The following is a 24,929-nucleotide window of genomic DNA, read 5'->3' on the forward strand; positions in this document are numbered from 1 at the left end:
GAGGTTAAGTCGTGCAGCCTCAGATTCCGTCTTCATTTGACATTTGCATATTTTGTTCATTATGAACTTTTGGGAACCCCTTCTGACTTTTAAAAATAGTGCAGTAACTGGGGAATTCCCTGGCAGTCCAGTGGTTACGACTTTGCGCATCCAAGGCAGGAGGCACGGTTCAACCCCTGGTCTGGGAACTAAGATGCTGCGTGGCGTGGCCAAAAAAAGAAAGAAAAAAGATACTGCAGTGACATAGTAACAGTGTTCCTCTCGGGGACTGAGTCCTGCCTTGCTCTCCTCACCCTAATCCCCAGTCCCTGCTCTGGGCCGCCCCTTCCCCGCTTTGCAGTGGGAGCCCAGCAATCAGGCCACACGATGCTTTCATCCTCTGCTCCGTGAGCTTTTATTCCTGGGGTGGCGTCTGATGATAAGACCAGACATGAGGGAGGGGACTCACAAATTCTCCGGCACAGGGAAGGGTACACGGTCAGGGCCCGGGTCTAGACTGACCAGCGCATGCAGGGACCAGTGGGGCCGTGGAGGCAGTGAGGGATCGTTGGGAAGGAGCCCAGGCTGGTCTCCAAGTGCGGATGGTCAGCGCGTGAGTCTGGGAGCCCCGACTCGAGGCCTGGAAGGCGGAGGGCAGTGCTCTGACCTCAGCGGCCCTGGGCCTGGAGTCTTTGCATCTGCAGGATCTGACTCAGAATCCGCTGTACATCTTCATCCATCTGACCCTGGGGCGGGAGGTGGAGAGAAGCGGAGAGAGCCTGGGCGTTCCCCACCGCCTCCCACCCAGCTTCTCCATTCCCCTCCCCGACCCCCCGCCCCGGAGGCCATGAACCTCTTCCCTCGACCAGCGTCCTGTTGTCCAGATGGGGACATTGAGGCCCAGGGAGCAGCAGTGGCGCACCCAAAGCCAGGGTGACTCACCTGAATGGCGTAGAGGAGGTGGCTCCTATACAAGGCCACCACGGCACTGTGGTCCCTGGCAGCTTCCTGTGGGTGTGGGGAGGGCGCTCAGAAAAGCAGAACCCCCTCCAAGATATGCCAGAAAGCCCCCTTTGCACCCCGAGCCCCTAGTTTGATGGCAGGCGCCGGCGTGGCTGTGCTGCTTGCTAAAATACTGAACTGTTTTCCTTCCACGCCTGGCCCATGTGCCCAACCTCCTGCCTGCCCGTCACCCTCCGGGAACCCCTGTGCCCAGCGGGTGGGTGAGGCTCTCACCTCCAGCTGCTCTCGTAGAGCCTTCACCTGGCCACGAAGGGCCTCCACGTCCGAGGAGCCTGGGGCTCCCGGCTGGTCCTTCAGTGCCTCCTTAAGACTGAAGACTTCCTTGGAGAGCTCTGTGATCTGAAGTGGGATCAGGGGAGGGTCAGCTAGCATCCTGAGCCCGGGGCTGGGGGCCTGCGACCTTTCCAGGCAAAGGACAGGCCTTGGAGGGAAAGTTGCATCCTAGAGGTTAGCAAACTCTGCCCTGCAGGCTGAGTCCGGCCCATCGGCTAAGAATGGTTTCCACACGTTAAATGGTTGAGGGGGAAGAAGTCCGAAGAAGAATGACATTTCACGACATGTGCAAATGAAACCAAATTCACATTTCCATGGCCAAACGTAAAATGTTATTGGCACACGGCCAAGCCCATTCATTGTCACAGGGTCTACAGCTCCTGCATCAGCGGCAGAGCTGAGTGCCCTGGCCAAGCAAGGCCAAAAACATTGACCGTCTGGCCCTTTACAGAAAAACCTTGTGGATCTTGGAGTCCCAGGAAGTGAAAGCGGAGACAGACAGAACAGGAGGGCCGAAAGCAGCCTGGCCTGGTGGGGCTGGGTCAGACAGGCCAGGGTTTGGGTCCTTCTCTACCCTTTTCCTGCTGGAGATCTTGGGAAGATGACTTAAACCCTCTGAATCTCAGTTTCCTCATCTGTAAAGAGAATCATACTTCTCACCTTGGTAGGCTGCTGTGATTAAGTTTAAACTGTGTCAGCAAACAGCAGGCACTCAATAAATGCTGGGCTTTATTGTTATTTCTATAGATCAGAGGTTCTCAACCAGGGGAGATCCTGCCTCCCGGGGATGCCAGGCAATATCTGTGTTTGTCACCACTGGGGGTGCTCCTGATATCGAGTGGGTAGGGGCCACGAATGCTGCTCCATGCCCCACAGTGCCCGGGATGGTCCCCCACAAAGAATAACCTAGCCCCAAATGTCACTAGTGCTGAAGGGGAGGAACACTGCTACAAATAAACCATAATCCTTACTGCAATTTTATCTTCATTTTACAGAGGTGGAAACTGGGGCTCAGAGAGGTCAAGTGACTTGCCCAGGGTCACACAGCAGGTTGGGGCTGGGTTTCTCTGTGTGCTAAAGCACCTGGGGCTCTGGGGGTCACATCCACTGTCTAGTGAGGTGCTGTGTGACTTCAAGACACTCAGTTTGCCTCTTGGAGCCTCTGTTTGCTCATCTGGAAAATGGGCTGATTTCCCAAGGGTCTTTCAGTTGGGACATTCTTAGATTCCCTCCAACCTCTCTCGAGTGGGGGGCCCCCTGACTGAGCACAAGAAAAGGGGACCCACCTTCTTGTCCTTCTCCTTGGCGCTCTCCAGGGCCTCCTGGGCACGGCTCTGGGCCTGGCGTGCCCGCTCGGCCTCAGTACGTAGCCCCCGCAGCTGCTGCTCTGCGGTGGCCAGCTGGGCCTCGGCCGCGTGCCGTTCACTCTTCATGAATAGCGCCTCCCGCTGCACCTGCGGCCCAAACCCATGTGTGACCCTGAGGACGTCTGGACCCCAAAGATGCCTGGACACCAAAGATTCTGACCCTTCTGTTTTGGTCTGAGGCTATTCAAGCCCGTTTGGCCTCAAGGAATTTGATTCAGGGAAGTTCTGGATTTCTTTGGGCACGATGAACATTCTGACTCTGCCAAGCTGTGTGTCCTTAGACAAGTGACACAAGCTCTCTGTGTCTCAATTTGCTCATATGTAAAACGAGGATAATAAGAGCCTCCATGTCACAGGGTGATTGTGAGGATAAAATGAGAAAATACATGGAATACACTTAGAATGGTGCTTGGCACACAGTAAGTGCTATCTTCAAGTTTGTGATGTTGTTTTTAGTGTTATTATTACATAATGAACGTTATTATCATTATTATTACAATATAGCCAATGTTCTTTTCTCTGCCAGTGGTGTGAAGGTTTGTAGATTTCTTACGAAATGAAGGAAAAACAGAAGAGTCTGGATGAAAAGCAAACAAATGCCCCAAAATTGATGACTGCATTTTCACAAAAATATCAAGATTGGAGCAGTGTTAGATTTGCAAAAATTGATCCTGGTGGGGATCATTGGCCTTAAAAGAAATAAAAGGTCAGGGAAAATGGATAATAATTAGATGTTCCACTTAGTACAGACTGACTACACCTTAACAATTAAAAAAAAAAAAAAAACTAAGTCTGAATCAAATCAGCCTTGCAAAATTTACCCACAAAAGAAGTGATCATGAAGGAAGGTAAAATTCAAAAAATAGGGCTTCCCTGGCGGTCCAGTGGTTAAGACTCCACGCTTCCACTGCATGGGGCACAGGTTAGATCCCTGGTCGGGGAACTAAGATCCCTGAAAGCAGTGCAGCCAAAAAAAAAAAAAAAAAAAAATAGAAGAGAATGTTCTTGGAAAAACAGTAATCCTGGCTGCAATTATTAATCACTTGTACCATCACTGTCCTAAGTAAAATTAAACCATTTAATTCTCATGTGAGGACTAAGAACTATTATTAGCTCCATTATACAGGTGAGTAAACAGAGGCATGGAGAGGAAAACGCTTTCCTGATGACAACTAACAAATGTGGCTTTTTATTCACATATTTGTTAAAAACAGTTGCTAGGTTTTTTTGCGGGATGTGTGTGTGTGTGTGTGTGTGTGTGTGTATTTAAGAAAAGAGATGGGGTCAAAAGATCCACCTTCAGGACTTCCCTGGTTGTCCAGTGGTTTAGAATCCTCCTTCCTCCACTGCAAGGGGTGTGGGTTCGATCCCTGGTCAGGGAACTAAGATCCCACATGCTGTGGGGCAACTAGGCCCGCATGCTCTAGAGCCCGCGTGTCACAACTAGAGAGCCCGTGTGCCGCAACTACTGAGCCCGTGCACTGCAACGAAGATCCCACGTGCCAGGGACATCCCCCGTGGCACAGTGGTTAAGAATCCACCTGCCAATGCAGGGGACACAGGTTCGAGCCCTGGTCTGGGAGGATCCCACATGCCACGGAGCAGCTAAGCCTGTGCGCCACAGCTACTGAGCCTGCGCTCTAGAGCCCACGAGCCACAGCTACTGAGCCCACACGCCTAGAGCCCGTGGTCCGCAACGAGAAGCCACCGCAATGAGAAGCCTACACACCACAACGAAGAGTAGCCCCCTCTCGCCGCAACTAGAGAAAGCCCGCGGGCAGCAACAAAGACCCAACACAGCCAAAAATAAATAAATAGATAGATAAAAAGGAAGATGGCTGGCTTCCCTGGTGGCGCAGTGGTTGAGAGTCCGCCTGCCGATGCAGGGGACGTGGGTTCGTGCCCCGGTCCGAGAGGATCCCACATGCCGCGGAGCGGCTAGGCCCATGAGCCATGGCCACTGAGCCTGCGCATCCGGAGCCTGTGCTCCGCAATGGAAGAGGCCACAACAGTGAGAGGCCCGCGTACCGCAAAAACAAAAACAAAAACAAAAAAGGAAGATGGCAAAAAGGGCTAACCATTAGAAAAAATGATGGGGTCAAAATGACCAAAAGGTTTTTAAAAAGAAAACACCAGTTGAAACACCCAGGAGGTCAGAATGGCTGCAGGGTCAAAGGTCCACCTGGATATATCGCAGCGTCAAGTCTCTGCAGGACTGAAACCGATGGGGTCGAAACATCGCATGGCTGTGGGGTCAGAACAGACCACCAACTGGCTACTGGCTGTGCCCAATGAGGATCCCGCCACACTCACCTGGAAGACCTCGGCGCTGGTCTTCTCGTGGCGTCGCCCCAGCTCCTCCAGCTGCCCCTGCAGCCGGGCCACGTCGGCCTGCAGGGCATCCACGATGCGCTCGTGCTCCAGGCGGGCCACGCTGCCCACACGCTCGCGCTCCAGCTCTGCCCGCAGACGGGCGGCCTCCTTGCCCGTGGCCACCACCTCCTGCTCCAGGCTGGCCGCCCGTCCCCGCAACTCCAGGGCCTCCTCCTGCAGCCGGTGATGCTCCGAGGCTGGCACCACTGACTGGTGGAGCACCTCGGAGGCCTCACGCAATTCCGCCAGGCCCCGCCGAGCCTCCTCGCAGGCCGCGGCCAGCTCAGAAGCCCGGGCCTCAGCCACGTCCCGCGCCTGGCCCAGCTTGACGGCCGCAGCCCGCTGCTGCTCCCCGGTGGCTGCGGCCATAGCCAGCTGCTCCCGTAGGGCCTGCACCTCCCGGCTCAGCTCCAGCCGCAACTCCTCCCGCTGGGCCAGCTCTGCCCGCAGGCCTCGAGCCTCCTCCTCGGCCAACAGCCGGCCGGCCTGGGCCTCGTCCAGCTGGGCTGAGGCCGCTTCCATCTCCCGGAGGCGGCAGTCCCGGTCTCGGAGGTCCTCCCGGGCCTGCTCCAGGGCGGCCCGCAGCTGGCCTGTGTCACCGCTGCTGACACCGCCAGCTCCACCACCCTCGGCCTCCGCGGGCTCACACTTGCCGTGGGCCGCCTCCAGCTCGGCAGCACTGGGGTGCAAGGTGGGGCCTGTGGTGACCCTCGGGGTCATGGCCTCCACTCCCACGGCCTCCGTTTTCATGGTCCCTGTGCCTGTGAGCTCTTCCTGCACAGCACCTGTTCCACTGGCCTTCCATTCTGGTTCCTCTGTTTTCATATTTGTGGACTCTGCTCCCGTGGCCTCTGTTTCTGAGTTTCCTCCTTCTTCTAGAGTTTTCGTTTCTGTGACCTCAGCCCCCGCGGCCTTTGTTTCCAAGCGCTCGGCGCCCACACCCTCTGTTTCTGTGGCCTCAGCGTCCGTGGGTCTTGTTTCCGTGGCCTCTGCCACCTTGGATGCTGCTTCCAAAGCTCTGGCTTCCGTGGTTTCTACTCCCGCAGCCTCCTCATCTGTGCTCTCGGCTCCATTAACTCTGGTTTCCAGAGCTGCAGTGCCGTTAAGCTCTGCTTCCACTGGTCCATTTCTGGCGGCCTTGGCTCCCGGGCCGTTGCCCTCCCTAGGGGCTGCCTCCTCTTCTCCAGGGTCCTCCTGTGCTTCCTGCTGCCCCAGCGCCTGCAGGGCCTTGGCATGCTGCCTGCGGAGCTGGTCAAACTCAGCCCGGAGAGAGTTGTACAGCGCCAGAGGGATGACCTCGGCCAGACTGTCAGCCTCCATCTCGTCCTTCTCGAAGTGCTCCAGGATCTGGCGGGGGCAGGGCAGCCGGGCAAGAGCTGAAGTGGCCATGGGGGGCACAGGGCAGCCATGCCACTTTCCCTGTCCACAGACTCAGCCACGTGCCCGTCCAACCCCCCGGGGAACAGCCCCTCAGGTCCTCAGGTCTGTCCCCACCCAACCCTCCCGGGCCTCAGTTTCCCCACCTGGACCTTCTCCATCAGTTCCTGGTTCTGTCTGGTGAGCGTGGCCACCTGCTCCTGCAGCGAGGCCAAGAGATCCTGGGCCGATGGGCTTAGGTGCTTGGAGAGCAGCGCCTCAGCCCCTGGCAGGGGACACAGAGTCAGGCGCCAGGGTCCCTGGGCAGGCCGACTTTGGGGAGTGGAATAACTAACGGGGCGGGCCAAGCTCCCTCCCAGATGCAACCTCTCTCAATGCCTATGGGTCAAGGCTCCAACTCCTGGGGCCCCAGACACAACGGGTGGGGGAGGGCAGGTGGGAGCTCACCTGGGAAGTCGGGCAGCTCACCCTCCTCGTCCTGCAGGGTGGCCACATCATAGCTGGTGTTCTCCCTCTCATTCTGGTGGGGGGGTGATCAGGGTCCGGCTCAGGGTCTTGCCCTCCCTCCAGCCCCCATGTTTCCCCCAAGTTTGTGTCTATAACCCCAACAACTAGGGGTGTACGTGCTACCTGGTCACAGGGGACCAAGAGAGGGATGGGAGTGAGTCCTTGAAAGGGTGTGTCTGCAATTCTGTGTGGGGCCACGGCTGTCTGCCTGTGTGCGAGTACCTGCAACAGTGGTTCAGGGTCTGTGGGTCGGCGGTGAGCATGTGCGTGCACGTGTGGGCGTGCACAGTGGCCCCGGTCTCTCCTATGTGAGTCCCCGTGACTGTGTGTGATTTTGCACTTGTATTTTAGTCTGTGGTGTGTGACCGTTCTGTGTTTCTGTATGTGTGCATGTGCGTGAACATGGTTGTGTACATGTATCTATGTTTGTGTAATTATGTATTTTGAGAAATACTTGTGTGTGTACATGTATTTGTGGGTGTGTTGCCTAGGTGTGTGATTGAATGAGAAATATCTGCTGTGTGTGCCCAAGTATTTGTTGTGCATGTGTGATTATACACCCACAGATGTGTTTGTTGTGTGTTTGCCTGTTGTATGTGTAAGACCACATATATACAAGCGTGGCTGTTCATCTCTGCACGTATGTCAGCATGTGTGATTCTGTGTTTTTAAAAGTGTCTATTATGTGTACCTGTGTTTGTACTTTTGTCTGTTCTGTGTTTGCATGTGTGTGAGACTATGTGTATTAGTGTGGCTATCATGCAGCTGCAGCAGAAGAGAGGCCCTTCCCCCTGGTGGCCCCGTCCCTGGTGGCCCCGCCCCTAGAAGCCCCACCCCTGCCCTGCTCCCCGCTGGGCCCACCTCCAGCAGGGACAGCCTGCTCTGCAAACTTTCCACCTCCCGTCCTAGACTCTCCTTCTCCTCCTGCCTCTCTGCCAGCAGCTGCTGTAGCTCTTGCACCTGCAGGGAGGCAGTGGGGGGCTCAGTGGGCCTCTGGGGAAAACACTGGGCAGCTGGCCGTCCAGCTTCCCCCCACCTTCCACCCTACCTGTCTCTCCAGGCTGTGGAGGGAGCTGGCCTCTGCCTCTGGCAGCTGACGGAAGAAAGGGGCCTGGGCTTGGATCTGGGCTGGGGGGCCTCCCTGGCCTACCTCCTGCTCAGTGGCCCTCCATCCCAACCACAGATGTCCTCTGGCCTATTTTGTGCCAGACCCCCTTTAGGGCCACTAATTCGTTTATTTATTCATTCACTCACTTACTCAAATATTCATCCATCCAGTAAATACTTATGAAGCATCTACTGTGAGCCAGGCACCATCAACCATGTCTGCCCTCGTGGACTTACAGTCGAATGGGTGAATATGAATAAAATATATGGTACATCCAATAGCAGTAAGTGCTTTGAATAAAAATAAAGGGAACTGTGAAGTGAGTCGGGGTGTAACAATTTTAAATAATTTGGGTAGGGGAGGTGTCTTTGAGCAAAGACCTGAAGGAGATGAGGGAGGGAGTCATAAGGACATCTGGGAAAAGGTGTTTCTGGCAGAGGCCACAGCACGTGCAAAGGCCCGGGGGCAGCACCATGCCTGGAGTGTTGGAGGAACACCGAGGAGGCCCGTGTGTGTGGAGAGGGAGAAGAGGTAGAGTACCCCCAAAATGGTACCTGCTGCAGGCTTAGCCCAAGGCCCATGTCTCTGAGGCCCCTCACCTCCTGCTTCTTCCGTTCCTGGTTCTGCTCCAGGCCCCGGATCTTCTGCAGCAGGCGGCCCCTCTCCTGTCGCAGCCGCACGATCTCCTCATAGGCATCTTGATCATCCTGTCCCCCGACCCCGGGAACCCACCACCTTTACATGATGCCCAAGGACTGTACCCTCCCGTACCTGAGCCAGAGCTTTCTCCCCATCCTGCCTGGAGTCCCTCCATGCCTCCCCCCAAGGCCAGGGCATCTCTCACCGGCATCGGGATATTGGCAGGGGGCTGAGGTGCCTTTCGCTTCTTGGGGGCCCCTTGCTTTTCATGGCTGGACACAGAGTTCTGGGGGGAGGGGTAGAGGGGGTACATGGGGGACACGCCAGCCTCCCACCCAAATAAACCAACACAGCCAACCCACTCTCTGTCACCAGCCCCAACTGTGCCCTCACTTCCTGTGTGATCTCGAGTGAGTCCCTGCCTCTCGCTGGTCCTCACTTATCCCAGCATAAAAGGGGGCAAGACCACATCTCCTGAGAGCTCCAAATCTTATGTTTTACCCTCTGCCCCTCTCCATGCCCTGGCACTTTCCCCAGCTAGACCCAGTCGTTTACAATTCTTTCCCTATGGAGCTGAGATGCTGTAGTGCCGGAAGAGAGAAAGCGGCCAGACCTGACTCCTTCACTGACTGCACCAGCCCTCACCCATCTCAGTTCCCTCTACCATCCCACCCTAGCCCCATGATGTGGCCCCATCCCCCCAGTGTTCTCACTGAGTCTTGAGAGTTATGCTGTGGGTGCTGCCGCCACTTGGTGGCAGCATACCCCGAAGGCAGCATTCTTCCCCAGCCTGGTCCTTCCCGGTATTAACCCTGAGTCAAGGGTCCATCTCTTCCTTCTCTTCCCAGGGAGCCTGGGGCAAGGGGGAAGGTAGTGTGTGCACAGGGAGAGGGATTTGTTCGCTGCTTAGGGATCCATACCTGAGATGATGCCTCGCCTGAGTCATCCTCTGGGAGGGCAGGGGAGAGAGGGAAGCAGGGTCAGGCACTGTTCTAGGGATTCCATTCCTAGCCCTAGGAAGGGCATTAGTGAGCCCAGGGGACTTGAGAGCGCTCCCAACTCCCCCCAGAATCAGGACTTTTAAGGCAGGAATCAACCACTTTGACAGAATACTAATAGGAGGGGCCTTGAAACTCTCAAAAAAAGAGAGAACAGTGGCATCTCCAGGATGGAGCAAGTGGAAGGGCCAATTCTTAGGAAGGGTAAACATCCAAGCATATGGATGACCCAGGAAAACAGAGTTGACCCCTAGGCTATTCTAAAAGCTCTGGGGTTCCTCAAAACTGTCCTGAGTAGTGTGATGGGAGCAATGAAACCTCCTATAATACAAATAGGGATACCTTGAAACTATCCACAGTAGGGAGGGAGAGAAAGGGGTGACAAGAAATTACCTAGAAGTTGGAGGAGGGTGCTCAAAATTGTTCAGAGGTGGGGTTTGCATACCGCTGGGTGCTGAGGGGCGCTGGGCGGCCTCCTGCAGGAGGTGTAGGATGAGTTTGTCCCCTGCCAGGGCGCCGTAGTGAGCAGCGTCCTGGCCCAGCGCATCAGTGATGCCCGGCTGGGCCCCACCCTGCAGCAGCACCTCCACTGTTTCGGGGCTGGCTCCCTCACAGGCCAGCATCAGGGCCGTCCTACCAGAAGAGGAGGCTACTGAGGGGGTGAGGACATTTTCAAACCACCACACCCTCCTCAACACCCAGGGTGGGTAAGGGGAGGAGGACAACTAGATCCCACACCCAGAGGTTAAGAGACTTGCCTAAGTCACACAGCACACAATGGACTGGCTGAGAGGGGAGATGCTCACCTGCCCTGAAGGTCCTGGTCATTTGCAGCAGCCCCTTGCTGCAGGAGGAGGCGGCACAGATCTGTGTGACACATCTGAGCTGCTATGATGAGGGGTGTTGTACCCAGCTGGGGGAGGGGGGTGGGAGAGGGGTGAGACAAGGCATGAGAGAATGACTCTGGGAGGTGGGGAAGCCTATGACGGCCCCCAAGCTTCCCTCCAAATCTTCATACTTTTCAAAGGGTGCCTGGGATGCTGCCACCGGGTGGCAGCATACCTCAAATGCAGTATCTTTCCCCACAAGATCCCAAAGACTCACCCGATCTCGGGGATTCAGATGTGCCTTGAAGGAGCAGAGCATTTCTGAGCAGGAGACGCAGCCGCCAGCCGCTGGAAAAAGAGAGAAGGGTGGGTAGGAAGGGCATGGCTTTGATATTTTCTGGGGGCCTTCTGCCTGAGCGTGATTCTCATCCTTTATTTCATGAGAAACTCCCACCTCCCCCAGAAGATCAGTGACAAAGATATGACTCCTATTATACAGATGAAGAAACTGAGGCCCAGCCAGGCCCACGGTCACCCAGGGGGTCAGAGAAAGAGCCAAGATGAGGACCCAGGTCTTCTAATTCCCAGTCCCAAGCTCCTTCCACATTCCACTGTGGGTCCCTCTTAGGGTGGAACGTTTCACTGATTTTCATGTATTTAACCCCTTTTGATTCAACCAGCATTTATTGTGTACCGACTATATACCAAACCCTCATACAAAGAGTGTTAATATTTACTACAGAGATCAGACCTCCGCTGAGGTTGGGCAGGCTTCTCGGGGTTTGATCTGAGCTTGGGTTTTGATGGTGAAAGGGGGAGGGTAGAGGTCACTGCATGGACATGGACCCTGAGGCAGGGAGGAGCTTGGAAGGACTTGGTCATCAAGGAAGTAGGACAAGGTGTGTTATGTCCAGAGCCTCAAAGAGGGAAGGAAGGGCTTTGTGCATGGAAGTGTTGCTGGAAAACCATTAAACTCTTGGATTTCCCTGGTGGTCCAGTGGTTAAGACTCCGCAATTCCACTGCAGGGGGCGCGGGTTCGATCCCTGGTGAGGGAACTAAGATCCCACGTGCTGTGCAGCATGGCCAAAAAGATAAAATAAGAAAAAAAGCTAAAAAAAAAAATCATCAAACTTTATGTGATTACCTGCTGTGTGCCCAAGGACTTATAGGGTTTTGTTTGCTGTTGTAATCCCATCGCTTAGAACCGAGCCTGGCACACAGCAGGTACTCAATATTTATTGAAAGAAAAAAACCATGGAGCTTCCATAACGTGATCAAAGGCTTTGCCACCACTAGGTGGCAGCGTACTCCAACTGCAGGGAATGTTTCAACAGTGAATAAAACTCCAGAGCAAATGTATTCCACGCTCCCAAGAGGATAGACGTTTCTTGAGTCATCAAGTGAAAGACATTCTCGAATGTCATGGGCACAGTGGACAGACGTTGGGCTGGGTCCTGGCTCAGGTGGGTGGGTCCCTTCCCTCCCTCAGGAAAGGAATTTGGATTTGATGACTATGAAGGTTGCCTGGACCTTTGGCCTTCCTGAGATTCCCTAGGAGTTCCTTGAAGCAAATTATACTCTGGTCACCCTCTGATCGTCCTCACCCAGGCCCAGCATACAGCAGCCTGTGCTTCGGGGTCAGACGGCCTGGATCCTCCCCCACTTTCTTGCTGATAAGCCTCAATCCCCTTGTCTGTGCAATGGTCATCGTCCATGGCTCAAAGGGTCACTGAGGATAATGCAGAGCCCAGTGCCTGGCACACGGTAGGGGCTCCATGAGGAAGGAGGTGGAATGTCCTAGGCAGGTCCCCAGAGCCCTAGGTAGAATAATTCCCAAGCCTAGCACCCTCTGGGCCATGGTGGCCAGGGCGAGGCCAGGCTGCACCCACCTGCGTGATGCAGGGCCGTCCACCCACTACTGTCCACAGTATCCACCACGCAGGATGCCTGGGGGGGGAGGCGTGTCATTGGAGGTGGAGCCATCCCTGTTTAGGAGCCATCCCTGTTGCCTAATTTCTCTAGGAACTGCCCCTCCTTGGGCTCTGCTGTATTTCAGCCTCCTTGCCTCCCCCCTTCTCCCCTCCCACCCACCTGCTCTGTGGAACCCACTTCTCACAGGCCCCCAAATGACTCTCTTGGCTTTTATGAAAATCGGTGAGAAAGAGGGATTAGCTGGGAGCCCAGGGGCAGCCGGGAGTTTGGGGAGAAGCTGGGCTCAGGAAATAGCTGGTATTGGGAGTATAACTTGGGTGTGGGAAGTAGCTGGACACTCAGGGAGTATCTGGTTGTCCAAGGAGTAGCTGGGACTCAGGAGTAAAAGGGGCCAAGGAATACAAAGGATTCAGGGGGTAACTGGGGGTTCAGTGAATTCCTGGAACTCAGGACTAGTCAGGGCAAGGGAGTATCTGGGGTTGGGAAGTATCTGAGGCAGGAAAGGACATGACCTGCAGTAGTTGCTTCAAGCACTGAGGGTGCCCATACTTGGCGGCCAGGTGGAGGGCACTGTAACCTGAAAGGGAGAGAGAATGTACTAGAGCTTCAGATACTCAGGGAACTTCCAGTTGCCCCCCCAAACCTGTGTCAACTACTTGTGATGACTCTAACAAGTCCCCAAACCCAGGTACTTCTCAAAACTGTGCTACTCCCTGGGACCAGAGGCTCTCCAAACCTCAGCTAGTAGGTGTCCCAGACAATCTCGTCCCAGCTACACTCCACATCCATCCACTCCTCAAGCACTACTGTCCCCAGCTACTCCCCAGGTCGCCAGCTACTCCCCAGGTCCTCAGCTACTCCCTCGGTCCCCAGCTACTCCCCAGGTCCTCAGCTACTCCCCCAGTCCCCAGCTACTCCCCAGGTCACCAGCTTACTCCCTAGGTCCCAGCTACTCCCCAGGTCCCCAGCTACTCCCCAGGTCCCAGCTACTCTATAAGCTCAACTACACCAAAGTGACAGCTATGCCGCTTTCTTTGATACTCCACAAATTCCCAGTACCCATACATCCTGGCTCCTATACTTGTTGCCCTGAAGCTTCAGATGTGGCTATGCCCCATGCCTAGCTATTCCCTGAGTCCCAACTACTCCCTCTGGCCATGCTTTCTATCGCAGTTATCCCTCAGGGCCCTAGTTAAGTCACACACCTAGATTCTCCTTTTGTCTCAGCTACTCCCAGAGCTCCAGCTAACTCTAGAGCCCAGTTACTCCATGCACCTCAGATACTCCCCTCCAAAAAACTGTACTTGTTATTCTCACGCCCCCAGATGCTCCTCAAGCTCAGATGCTCCTCTGTTTCCATTACTTCCTCTGACTCAACCACTACCTGAGTCCCAGCTCTCCCTGATCCACAAGTTGACTCACTCTGTTTGCTGCCGGCCATGGTCTCCATCCTTGGGTACCACAGCCTGACTCGCCCCTGTGCCTCCCTGGGGGCACTGAAGAGAACCCCCCTTTTTCAGCAGGACATGGAGGCCATGAAGCAGGGCCCGGCTGGACCCTCAGGCTGGGCACCTGGTCTGAGTTCCTCTTCCCTCCCCCAGGGCCCGGCGGGTAGTACCTGCCCCATCCGTGCTCATAACGTTGGCGCCATGTGTCAGCATCACCTCTAGACAGCTGGCTGCACCCCTCATGGCCGCCAGGTGGAATCTGGAGGCCAGAGGTCAGGGGTCAGCTGCAGGGTGGCCACCCCTCAGCCATCACACCCCCAGGACGTGGGCACTCACGCGGACTTGCCCTCGGGGTCCAGCTTCGTGGGCACCAGCCCCTTGCGGACAATGAGGGAGGCCACCCGTGCGGCATCATTGTTCTCCACGGCCTGCAGCAGCCGCTCGTCACTTTTGCCCCAGTCCTGGCTCTGCGGGGCACACCCAGGGGAACATGGGACTGGCGGCCACTGCCCCTCCCCACTCCCCCAGCAGGGGCTCCGGGCTCTCACCGCCCGGCCTGGGCACTTGCCTGGCGCCTGCCTCTGGCTGCCGGCTTCGGGATGGGGCAGGGGCCGCAGGGTGGGCAGGAGCCAAGGTCAGTGGGGCTGAGCCGCAGCTGCCGGGGGGAGTGGTCCTGGGTGGGGGCCTGAGACAGCAACCCTCAAGCCTGGGTCCCCAGCATCTGCCCCCAGGTCCATCGCCCCAGCTGTCATACACCACTTCCACCATCGTACCATTAAACCATCCCCAGATCAGCCCCCAGCATCTTTCCAAAAAGTTGTCCCCCAAACCTAGGCTCCCAGCCCATCCCTTAGTGAAAGCCACCTTTCCAATATCACCTCACCATATCCCTTTCTGAACTACCCTCCGAAATCTTCCCACAGGAACCCCTAAAAAGGTTGCTTCAATGTCCCTCAGCACCACCCTCTGCCATCTATCCTTTGACTGCCTCTGAGATGTCACAATTGTCTCCCAAATGTCCCAATATCTGAAATGCATTCCAAAATGTCTTCCCCAAATTCCTGACATGTTCTCCAAAATCATCCCCCCAATGACCCCATCATCTGTCCCCAAAATGTCCTCCCCTAAAATCTTTCAGATGTCCTCCAAAATTGTTCTCCAAATGTCAATCTTTTCCCAGAAAAGATCACCCAAAACAGCATCCAAACTGTCCCCACAAATGATCCCATCCAAAACTGTTCCCCAAAACTGTCTCTCTAAATGCCCTCCAAATTCTCCTGTGTCCCCATCTGTCCTCAAAACTGTCCCCCCAAATGTCCCATCCATCCCCCCCAGTCTCTGCCCCGCCCCCTCCCTCCTCCCTGATCATCCTTCGCGGGTCTGAGGGTGGAGGGTCTAGGCTCTGCGAGGTCAGGGGGCGGGGAGGGGCGGGACGGGGAGGGGAGGAAGGGCCCGCGCCCGCCCCGCTCCCGCGCCCCTTCCCCCGGCCCTACCGCGAAGGAGGCGGCGGCGCAAAGGCACAGCTGCTTCATGGTGTCCAGGGCGCCGGGCTCCGGGAGGTGACCAGAGGGAAGGGCCCGCGATGCCGGGGCTCGGCCGCCCGGCCCGCGCGGTCCCGCCAAGCCCCGCGCCAAACCTCCCCCGCGCGCCCCGCCTGCTGCCCCCCTCCCGGCCTCTCCCCTACGGGTCGGGGGGAGTGCCAGGGAAGGGGGCTGGGCTCTGAGGGAGGGGCACCGCGGTGGCCCGACCTGACCTTCTTGCCACCCGGAGGCTGAGGCAAAGAGGGCCAGGCTCCCAGGATCTCCATGGACCCGCCTGCGTTCGTCTCCGCCTCTCTGGGGGGGGGGGGGGGGGCGGGGAAGAGGGGGAGTGTGGGATACGGGGGGGTGGTCTCAGGTGACTCCCGGTCTGGTTCCACTGCCGCTGGGCTATCCGGGCTCTCCCTCCCTCATTCATTCACTCATTCATTCATTCATCATCCACCAGCGGGGCTCTGCAGTCTGACAAACCTGAATTTGAATCCAGGGCACCCCCCCACCACGCCCCCTGCTCTCCACACACCCGCATTTACCATCTATAAGATCGGCCCAGATACTTACCTGCTTTGGACTTCACTTTCCTCATCCGGGAAATGGGTTTCATATTAAACAGTACCTACTGCAGAGGGTTACTGGGAAGACTAAATGAGATGCTAGATATGGGGCCTGGAACATAGTGCGCCATAAACACGGATTCAAAGAAAGATGTGGTTGGGCTGTGTGCATATCTAATACTGAATCCTAGGGACGCAGGACATAGTAGGTGCTCAGTTAAACCACTGAAAGACAGAATGGACACAGCCTTTGGCTCTAACTCCAAGGGGCTGGGAGGGTCTGTGTTCTGCTGCTTTTCTCAGACTGGAAGCCCCTTGAGAGCAGGGTCCCACTGAGGCCTCCCTGGCAGAGGCCAGGGTGGGGTGGGCACCCCAGGGTGGAGTGGGCAGTTGGTGAATGTTTGCTCTGTTAATGTGTGACTCACAAAGCCAAGCCCTCTGAGCCATGTGTATTTCATTCATTCAGTCCACTTGTGCTACAGGGTGCCTGGCACTGCACTGGGCATTGGGACTCAGTGGTGACGAAGACAGATGTCCCTGCTATCACTGAGGTCCCTGGGGAGACAGACACATCCATGGATTTATGAACCAAGGTGATCAGGGCTATTATGAGGGAAGCCCAGGTGAGCTGGGAGCTCAGAGAGGACTCTTGATATCATCTGGGGAGTCAGGGAGGGCTTCCTGGAAGAAAGGACATCTGAGCTGAAACTTGAAGAATGGGCAGGAGTTGGGGAGTGGCAGGAACAAGATCATGTTTGGGAGAAATCATGAAATAAATTGCTCTCCTGGACCAGTGCGGTAGCCTCTGCCCTGGTCCAGGACCTGGGGCGTGGGGTGGGGCAGGGGTGTGCATACTTAAGGGTGGGGGCAGAGGAGGAGAGGTGCTAGCATAGGAGCTGGAGGAGGGGGTCCTGGGAAGGCGGGGGAAACCAGGAGTGTGGGGTGTCAGGAGAGCCACAAATGGTTCCAAAAGTCAGGATAGTCCACTGTGTTGTGGATGCAAATTCGAGAAGGGACCAGGAGAAGGGAGAAGATTGGGATTACAGGGGAGAGAAGGGATGAGTGAGGAGACAGGCCTTCAGGAACCCAAATTTAAGAGCAGTGACTGCTGACAGGCACTGGGGCTTTGAACCCAGCTTGGCCATTGTATAGTTGCTGTGTGACCCGGGGCCAGCCATTCTCCCTCTCTGGGCCTCAATTCTTTAACAATGGGATAGATAATGGAAGGAACACTATAGAGCCGGGTTCCTCCACCCAGAGGCACTGCTGACACTTGGGGCCTGGTCATTCCCTGGGGTGGGGCCATCCTGGACTCTGTGGGGTGTTGAGCGGCACCCCTGGTCCAGAAACACCCCCCACACACACACCATGTGAAAACCGTAAATGTCCCAGGTATCACCCAGTGTACCCGGAGGCAGGATCACTGCTGTTGTCCGTGATTATTCTTAGACACCTTTAGGCAGATGGAGGGAGAGGTGGGGGCAGGTAAATGGAGAATCTGCTGATAAGCAATTGGGGAGTTGGAAGGAGGGTGTTAAGGGCTCCTCTCTCCTCTTACACCGAGGGGGGGTGGTGTGACCCTCTCAGGCTTGTCCAGAGAGGAGACTGAAATGGATCTCCCAGCTCAGGCCTCGGATTTCCAACTGCCCTCGGCCTGTCCTTCTGGATGTTAGACAAGCTCAGAAGCCCCCCGCAGTGGGCCAAGGGCGTCACTGTCCTGGTAGGGGCTTAGGCCAAGTCTTAGCATCATCTCACTCCTCTCTCACCCCATACCCAATCCAGCAGCCAACCCCGCCAGCTGTAAACTACGTCCAGGGACCCCTTCTCACCCATGGTCCAGCCCCATCACAATTCTATCTGGAGGTCACCTCCTCCCAGGCCTCCCTGCTTCTGTTCCCCTCCCTGGTCCACAGCTTCCTAAAGCCTGCATCAGAGCATTTCTCTTTTCTGCTCAAAAGCCTCCAGCGACTTTGCTCGGCATCAAATGCTAACTGCTCACAGAGCCCAGGAGGTTCTATGGCAAGCGGTCCAACTGCCAACTGAGGTCCCCAGGGCTGGGGTGGGTGGCAAGTCCCAGCCCACCCCATCCCCACCTGGTTTGGTCCAGCTCAAGAGCTAAGAATGGTTTTTACACTTATAAGTGGTCAGGGAAAAAAAAAAATCAAAAGAAGAGTAATACTTCCTGACACATGAAAATTATATGAAATTCTCATTCCAGTGTCCATAAAACAAGTGTTATTGGGATGGGGCTATGCCCATCCATTTTCAAATGGCCTATGGGAATTCCCCGGTTGTCCAATGGTTAGGATTCCATGCTTTCACTGCCGAGGGCCGGGGTTCAATCCCTGCTCAGGAAACTAAGATCCCACAAGCTGTGTGGCGTGGCAAAAAAAAAAAAAAAAGTTTACTTTCTGGCCCTTTACAGGAAAAATGTGCCTAGGTTTGCTCTAAACAATCCTCCTCGTCAACTCTCTGAGCTCATCTCCCCCTACCTTTCCCCTGGTCCGTGACATCCTGCTGCAGTGGCCTCCTTTCTGGTCCTCAGACAGCTCTGCCCACCTCTGGGCCTTTGCCCTTGCTGTGTCCTCCACCCGGAATGCCCTCCTTCCTCCACTGCCCACAACGCTGATTCCTTTACTGTCTTTTGCACTGGAAGACACCTCTTCAGAGAGCCCTTCTCTGATCACCCCTTGTCACTCTGACCCCTTAGTGGGGGGTTATTTTTCCTTCATCGTTCTTATCACTACCTGACGTCATCCTGTGTACCTTTCTGAAAATATTGTTTCCTCTTGATCTCTCCACAGAATCTCACCTCTGCACAGGCAGGAATTTTTGTCCCCCTTAGTCAATGCGGCTGGATCCCCAGCAGGTACCGGGTATAGATTTTGAAGGACCCGGTGCAAAATGAAAATGCAGGGCCCCTTGTTGGAAAATTATGAAGAATTTCAAGATGGGGAGAAATGAGTATGAAACCAAACATGGGGTCCTTCTGAGTGGCAGGGTGTGTGTGTGTGTGTGTGTCTGTGTGTGTGTCTGTGAAGCCGGCCCTGATCTCCAGCCCACAGTAGGTGCTGAATAAATGTTTGTTGAATGAATTAAAGAAATAGTGACTCATTTAAAATAAGGTCACATATCTAATATATATCTATATGTACATTTGTTCATTTCAAGAGTACTTTTCAGGGCATCCTAATAATAAACTACAAGCTACAAAATTCAATCAATCCCCTAGTGCCTGTGTTGATCTAATAGCAATAAACTACTTTGTTCAAACTGAAAAAGAAAAAGAAAAAGAAACAGTGACTCTGGGAATAAAAGTGAGGGAGAGACAGACAGACAGACAGATTTTCCAAAAAGTGTTGAGGCACCGGGAGTTTACGAATCTCTAAAATTTTCTACAAATCCGCACTCTTCTTCCATGCAGGATTTTTCTAAAACCTGAAATAAGGGCAGGAGGTTGATAGGAATCCAAAGACTAGGCTCCCGGCTCCAGTTAACTCCCATCTTTTTTCTTTTCTTTTCTTTTGTTTTTGCGGCATCGCGTGTCATGTGGGATCTTAATTCCCCTAACAAGGGACCAAATCCGTGCTCCCTGCATTGGAAGCGCAGAGTCTTAACCACTGGACCACCAGGGAAGTCTCTCCCATTTTATGGATGGAAAAACTGAGGCCCAGAGAGGGTGCGAGAAGGCTCAGAGCAAGTAGGGCGCTCTGCTGGGACCTGGCAGAGCAGGTTGTATCATGAGAGAAGCAGAAAGGAGCGGAGAGGGCGCGCCGGGCAGGTTGTGTGCTGAGAATGGGAAATGGAAGGTCCGGAGAGATGGAGACGGAGGTGGAGACGGACCACTGCAGTCACGGGTGTTTGCTTTCTTCCCTCGGGGCAGCCGAACAAAAGCTGAACCTGACTCCTGCGTTTGGCAGAGAAACTGGAGCCTGGCAGGTAGAGGGACTGACGGGGGTGGGGGGCGGTTTTGGGGGGGGAGTGGAGGACCAGCTTCTCCTCTCCTTCCTCCCCCAGGCCTCCCATCTGCTGTGCCCGCTCCAGCCCAGGCGGGCTCTGCTCGCTGCCCCCGCCCTCCCTGACACACCCAGAGACCCTCACACCCGGGCTGAGGTTTTAACACCCTTCTATTCCTGCCCTCATCTTGACACTGTGCCAGGCACCTATCAAAACACACCCACGTCCCAAATTAGGTGTTTTTTTGTTTTTTGTTTTCTTTAAATTAAGGGTACTTTAATCAATTAATTAATTTATTTATTTTTGGCTGTGTTGGGTCTTAGTTTCTGTGCGAGGGCTTTCTCTAGTTGCGGCGAGCAGGGGCCACTCTTCATCGCAGTGTGCGAGCTTCTCACTGTCGCGGCCTCTCTTGTTGCAGAGCACAAGCTCCAGACACGCAGGCTCAGTAGTTGTGGCTCACGGGCCTAGTTGCTCTGCGGCATGTGGGATCCTCCCAGACCAGGGCTTGAACCCGTGTCCCCTGAATTAGCAGGCAGATTCTCAACCACTGCGCCACCAGGGAAGCCCCTAGGTGTTTTTTTTGTTTTTGTTTTTTTTAGCGGCACAAACGTTTTGAAGGATTGGATTTCAATAGGACTCTGCTTTTGAAATTCAACAATCCCGTGGTTTGGTTTACCACTGGCTACAGCTTCTCCGGAATCTTTAGCAGGAAATGTGAACGCTAACTAGGAATCGATTTCGAACGGGATGAAAATTTTAGGATCGTTTCGCAGTGAATGAAGCTAACCCCACGCCACGTTTTGTAGGGCTTAACAAACAATTTATTCCTTGCTCTGGTGCCCTCTCTCTCTCTCTCTCTTTCATTCTCTCTCCCTCCCCCCTCCCTCTCCTTCCTTCTCACTTCAATCAATGCAAGTTTCCCCGCAACCAAGGCCCAATAACACAGCCCTAGTAACACAGGTGTTCCTAGTAACACAGCCCAGGGAGAAGGCAGGCATTCACTTCCTAGCTGTGTGATGTTGGGGAAGTTCCTTAACCTCTTTGGGCATCGTTTACTCATTTATAAAGTGGAGATAAAAGCTCCTACCCCATATGATTGTTATGAGGGTTAAAGGAGCTGACATCTGGCAAAGCACATGGAAATCTCCTTGTAGTGTTTGAAAACAAATAAATAAAAACAAAAATGGGATGAAATAAAAATGAGTTCAACGGCATTGAATTTAAATTTTAAACGTTAAAATAAACAAAATGAAAGGAATGTTAAAATTGACAAATAATAAAAATACATTTAAAAATCATTTTGAGGGGGGAATTCCCCGGTGGTCCAGTGGTTAGGACTCTGAGCCTCCACTGCAGGGGGCACTGGTTTGATCCCTGGTCAGGGAACTAAGATCCCACAAGCCGCGCAGCACAGCCAAAATAAATAAATAAAAATAAAATAAAATAAAAATCAGTTGGGAAAACTTTGGAAGGCCAGAGGATGGTGGAGATATACACAAAGTCACCAAGCTAGTCAGGGGCAGAGGAAGGATTCGAACCCAGAGCCATCTGACTTTAAAACCAGGCTTGGGACTTCCCTGGCGGTCCTGTGGTTAAGACTCTGCTCTTCCACAGCAGCGGCCACGGGTTCGATCCCTGGCTGGGGAACTAAGATCCTGCATGCTGCGCAGCAAGGCCAAAAAAATTTTTTTAATTGAAAAATAAAACCAGGCTGTTCCTCTGCCCCGTTTTTGACATTCAAGGACTCCTCGGGCTGGGCCCTCTCGGGCCTCAGCTCCCCCTCACATTCTCTGCTCCAGCCAAAAGAACCTCTTCATCATCCCATTATGTCCCTGTATCAACCAGGCTCTACCCAGCCTCCAGACCTTTGCTCACACTGGTCCCCATCCCCCTCCCTGTGTGCCTTCACTTGTCTAACTAAATCTTCCCCATCCTTCCATGCTCTGCTCCAGCACCACCTCCTCCAGGTAGCCTCCCTGATTGCCTTGGGCCTTCCGGATGGGAAGGCCCTGTCATGGGAGAAAGACCAAGGGCTCTAAAGTCAGACACGTGTGGGTTTGAATCTCCCTGTTGCCACTTTACTCTGTGACCAGGAGAGGTGAGTTAACCTCTCTGGACCCTGGTTTCTTTGTGCTGTAATTGGGAAGTCTAGCCTGACAGAGGCCAGTGCTCAGGAAGGCTGGCTGCCAGACTCTACATGTGAATGCTCTCTTAGCTTCTGTCACTCTGTGACCTGGACCAGCCTGCACACTGGCAGGGACTAGCGGGGCCGGGAGGGAGTGGGTAATGAATGAGGACGGAGTGCAGTCTCTGGAAGTTCACAGCCCAAAATATAGCTGCAAGAGAAGCCAGCTAGACCCCACCTCAGGGCCTTTGCACTGGCTGTTCCCTCTGCCTGGAACGCAGTTCCTGCAAATACACACATGGTTTCCTCCTCCTTTCCCTTCTGATCTATACTCTAATATCAGCTTCTTGGTGAGGCCTTTCTGGACAACCTGCTTTAAAACTGCAACCATCTCCCCTGCTCAGGATGCTTTAAATTCCCTTTCTTCGTCTCCCTGGTACAAAATATGCCTTTTCACTTATTTATCTTGTTTAGCATCCATCGCCCCAACACAGCTGTCAGCTCCACAAGGGCAGGGATTTCGGTCTGCCCTGTTCACTGCTGTGTCCTTTGTGCCTAGAACAGCACCCAATACAAATATTTGCTGAATAAATACTCAAAAGCAAGAAATCAGGGTCCCCAAGAAAGTGAGGCCCCAGAAAAGCAAGTGGTCACTGTAGCTGGGAATAGAGATTTTCCGGAAGAAATGTTCTTGGAGACAAATTGCGAGCGATGGGGAGGATCTGATGCACAGTAGTACAGGGAAGAGAATTGCAGGTGGAGGGAACAGCCTGGACAAAGGCATGGTGGCTGAAAAGCTTTAACAGGAAGTAATGTGGAGATCAGGGCAGCAGGGGGCAGTAGAGAGGAAAGGGAGGGGAGGTGGCCAGAGGCTAAAAGGGTAAACTTGAACCTGTGGATGGTGGGCAACCTTGAAAGAGTTTTGAACAGGGAGGGGCTTGGTCATACTGCCAAAAGAATCTGATGACAGACAGAGGACAGCAGTCCAGGGGCCCAGTGGATCTTCAGCCAGGTCCTGGGGGACAGGAGCCTGAAGTTGGGGGACATCAGGCATCTCAGTGGCCTCAGACTCACCTCTGTCTTCTTAAATCGTGCCCGGAGGGTCTTCATGGCCAGTGTCAGGTGTTTCTCCTCTCCCCAGGCCACCTACAGAAGGCCAGGGGGTAAAGGACATCAATCCTGGCGGGCAGGAGAGTCGTCCGCCTCCCACTCCTCAAAAGTACCACTTCCTCCTCCCTGCTGGCCATCCCAGCCCCTAGAGCAGGACATGAACCTATCCTATCTTCTAAATGCTGTGTGTCCTTCAGCAGGTCACTTGCCCTGTGTTTTACATCTCTCTTCCATAAAATGCAGGAAATAATCCCCTCTTACCCAACTCGTGGCCCGTTTCCTGTGAGGTTCCTAGCATACAGCCTGGCAAACATAGGTGCTCAATAAATGTATTCCACCAGTATTCCCTGTTGCCCAAGTAGATCAGGCTTTTCTGGTTTCAAGCTTTTATCTGTGCAGTTACTTCTATCTAGGATGCCTTTTTTTCCCCCCCCTCTGGTGAACTCCTATTCATCCTTCACAGCCCAGTTCCAAAATCCCATGGTGTTCTGATCAGCTTTGCCTCTTACTAGTAGGCAGAACTCTAACTCCTCAAATTGGGTTCCCCCAGCTCTTCCTCTGCCCCACCCCTGGCTCCAGAGGCTGGAAGTGTCTGGACTGGTTCTGTTTTCTTGAATAGTTAGGGGCTCCTGGGGGCCCAGGCCCAGAGCCGAGGCGTCTTAGCACAGAGGCATGTTTCTTGGAAAGTCAGAAAGAAAATCCTTGCAGCTAAGTCCCCTTACACCAGCCTGGCTCTTGTGTGAGTGAGAGCACGGAGGCAAGTCACCCAAGGTGGGCAGAGGTCCGGGGTGATGGCTGCATGCATGTGTGTGCACATGTGAGCACAAGGTATGTGTGTGCATGCATGTCTGTCCAGCTTAGCCTGTTTTGTGTTTCGTGCATGTGCAGGTATAGAGGTCAGGCAGGGATCTCAAGGGGGCATTCTGCCAGGTGTCTGGCTAGGAATTCCTTCCTATGTCTGAGTGGGATTTCTGTTAAGACATATCCTTCACCTGTCCTTTTACCTGCTCACCTGCCCATGAATTCTCCAAATCATCTTTCCACCCATCCACTCACCTGTGCAGCCATCCTCCCACCCAAGCGCTTCTACATCCACCCACTGTCCACCATCCGCCCAACTTATGTTCTCATGGTTCTCCACGTACCCTTCAACAGTGCTCTATCCACCATCCACCCACCATCCACCTGCCCATCCACCCACCATCCACTGATCCATCCACCCACCATCCACTCACCAGTCCAATCACCCACTGGCCACTACCCACCCACTCATCCACCCAGCTCATCTTCTCATGGCTCTCCACGCACCCTTCAACCATCCTTCATCCACCACCCACCCACCATCCTATCCACCTGCCCATCCACCCACCCAACCACTCATCCAACCACCTATCTACCTCAACTATCCACCCACCCATCCACCTATGCACCCACCCATACAGCCAACACCCACCTACCATCTACCCACCCAACCATCCTTCATCCACCACCCACTGACCCATCTACTTACCACACATCCATCCAAAATGCACCCACCCATCCATCCACTTGTTCATCCACCCTCCCATCCATCTACTGCCCATTCTTTCATTCACCCCTTCAATTTACCCCATTCAATCAATGTACCCATTCACTCACCACCCACTCCACCCACCCTTTTTCTTTACTCCTGTCTAACGGGCTCAATCACACCCAGAGCAGGGTGTAACTGACACCCAAGAGAGAAGTCCGCAGGTTGCCTGGGCAGGAGGGAATCCGCAGGCTTGGGGGAGGGGGAAGTACCCTCATCTAGG

At 54.3% G+C, this 24,929-nt stretch overlaps 1 protein-coding gene across 1 annotated transcript; it reads right to left on the reverse strand.

The window, feature by feature from the left end:
• Positions 1-410: 410 nt before the first annotated feature.
• ANKRD24 (ankyrin repeat domain 24) lies at positions 411-24,455 on the reverse strand (the record flags this gene model as incomplete). Its single annotated transcript, XM_082650409.1, has 22 exons — positions 411-725; positions 922-987; positions 1,216-1,341; positions 2,562-2,729; positions 4,956-6,362; positions 6,539-6,657; positions 6,840-6,912; positions 7,761-7,859; positions 7,948-7,992; positions 8,607-8,714; positions 8,852-8,932; positions 9,567-9,595; positions 10,090-10,277; positions 10,451-10,557; positions 10,749-10,819; positions 12,362-12,419; positions 12,917-12,981; positions 14,023-14,111; positions 14,189-14,319; positions 14,421-14,507; positions 23,101-23,172; positions 24,372-24,455. 22 exons carry the CDS (start codon positions 24,453-24,455, stop codon positions 648-650), a joined length of 3,351 nt encoding a protein of 1,116 aa, XP_082506535.1. The 3' UTR covers positions 411-647.
• Between the last annotated feature and the right edge of the window lie 474 nt (positions 24,456-24,929).

The sequence above is a fragment of the Grampus griseus genome (assembly GCF_964374135.1).
Source record: "Grampus griseus genome assembly, chromosome: 3".
NCBI classification, from domain to species: Eukaryota; Metazoa; Chordata; class Mammalia; order Artiodactyla; family Delphinidae; genus Grampus; species Grampus griseus.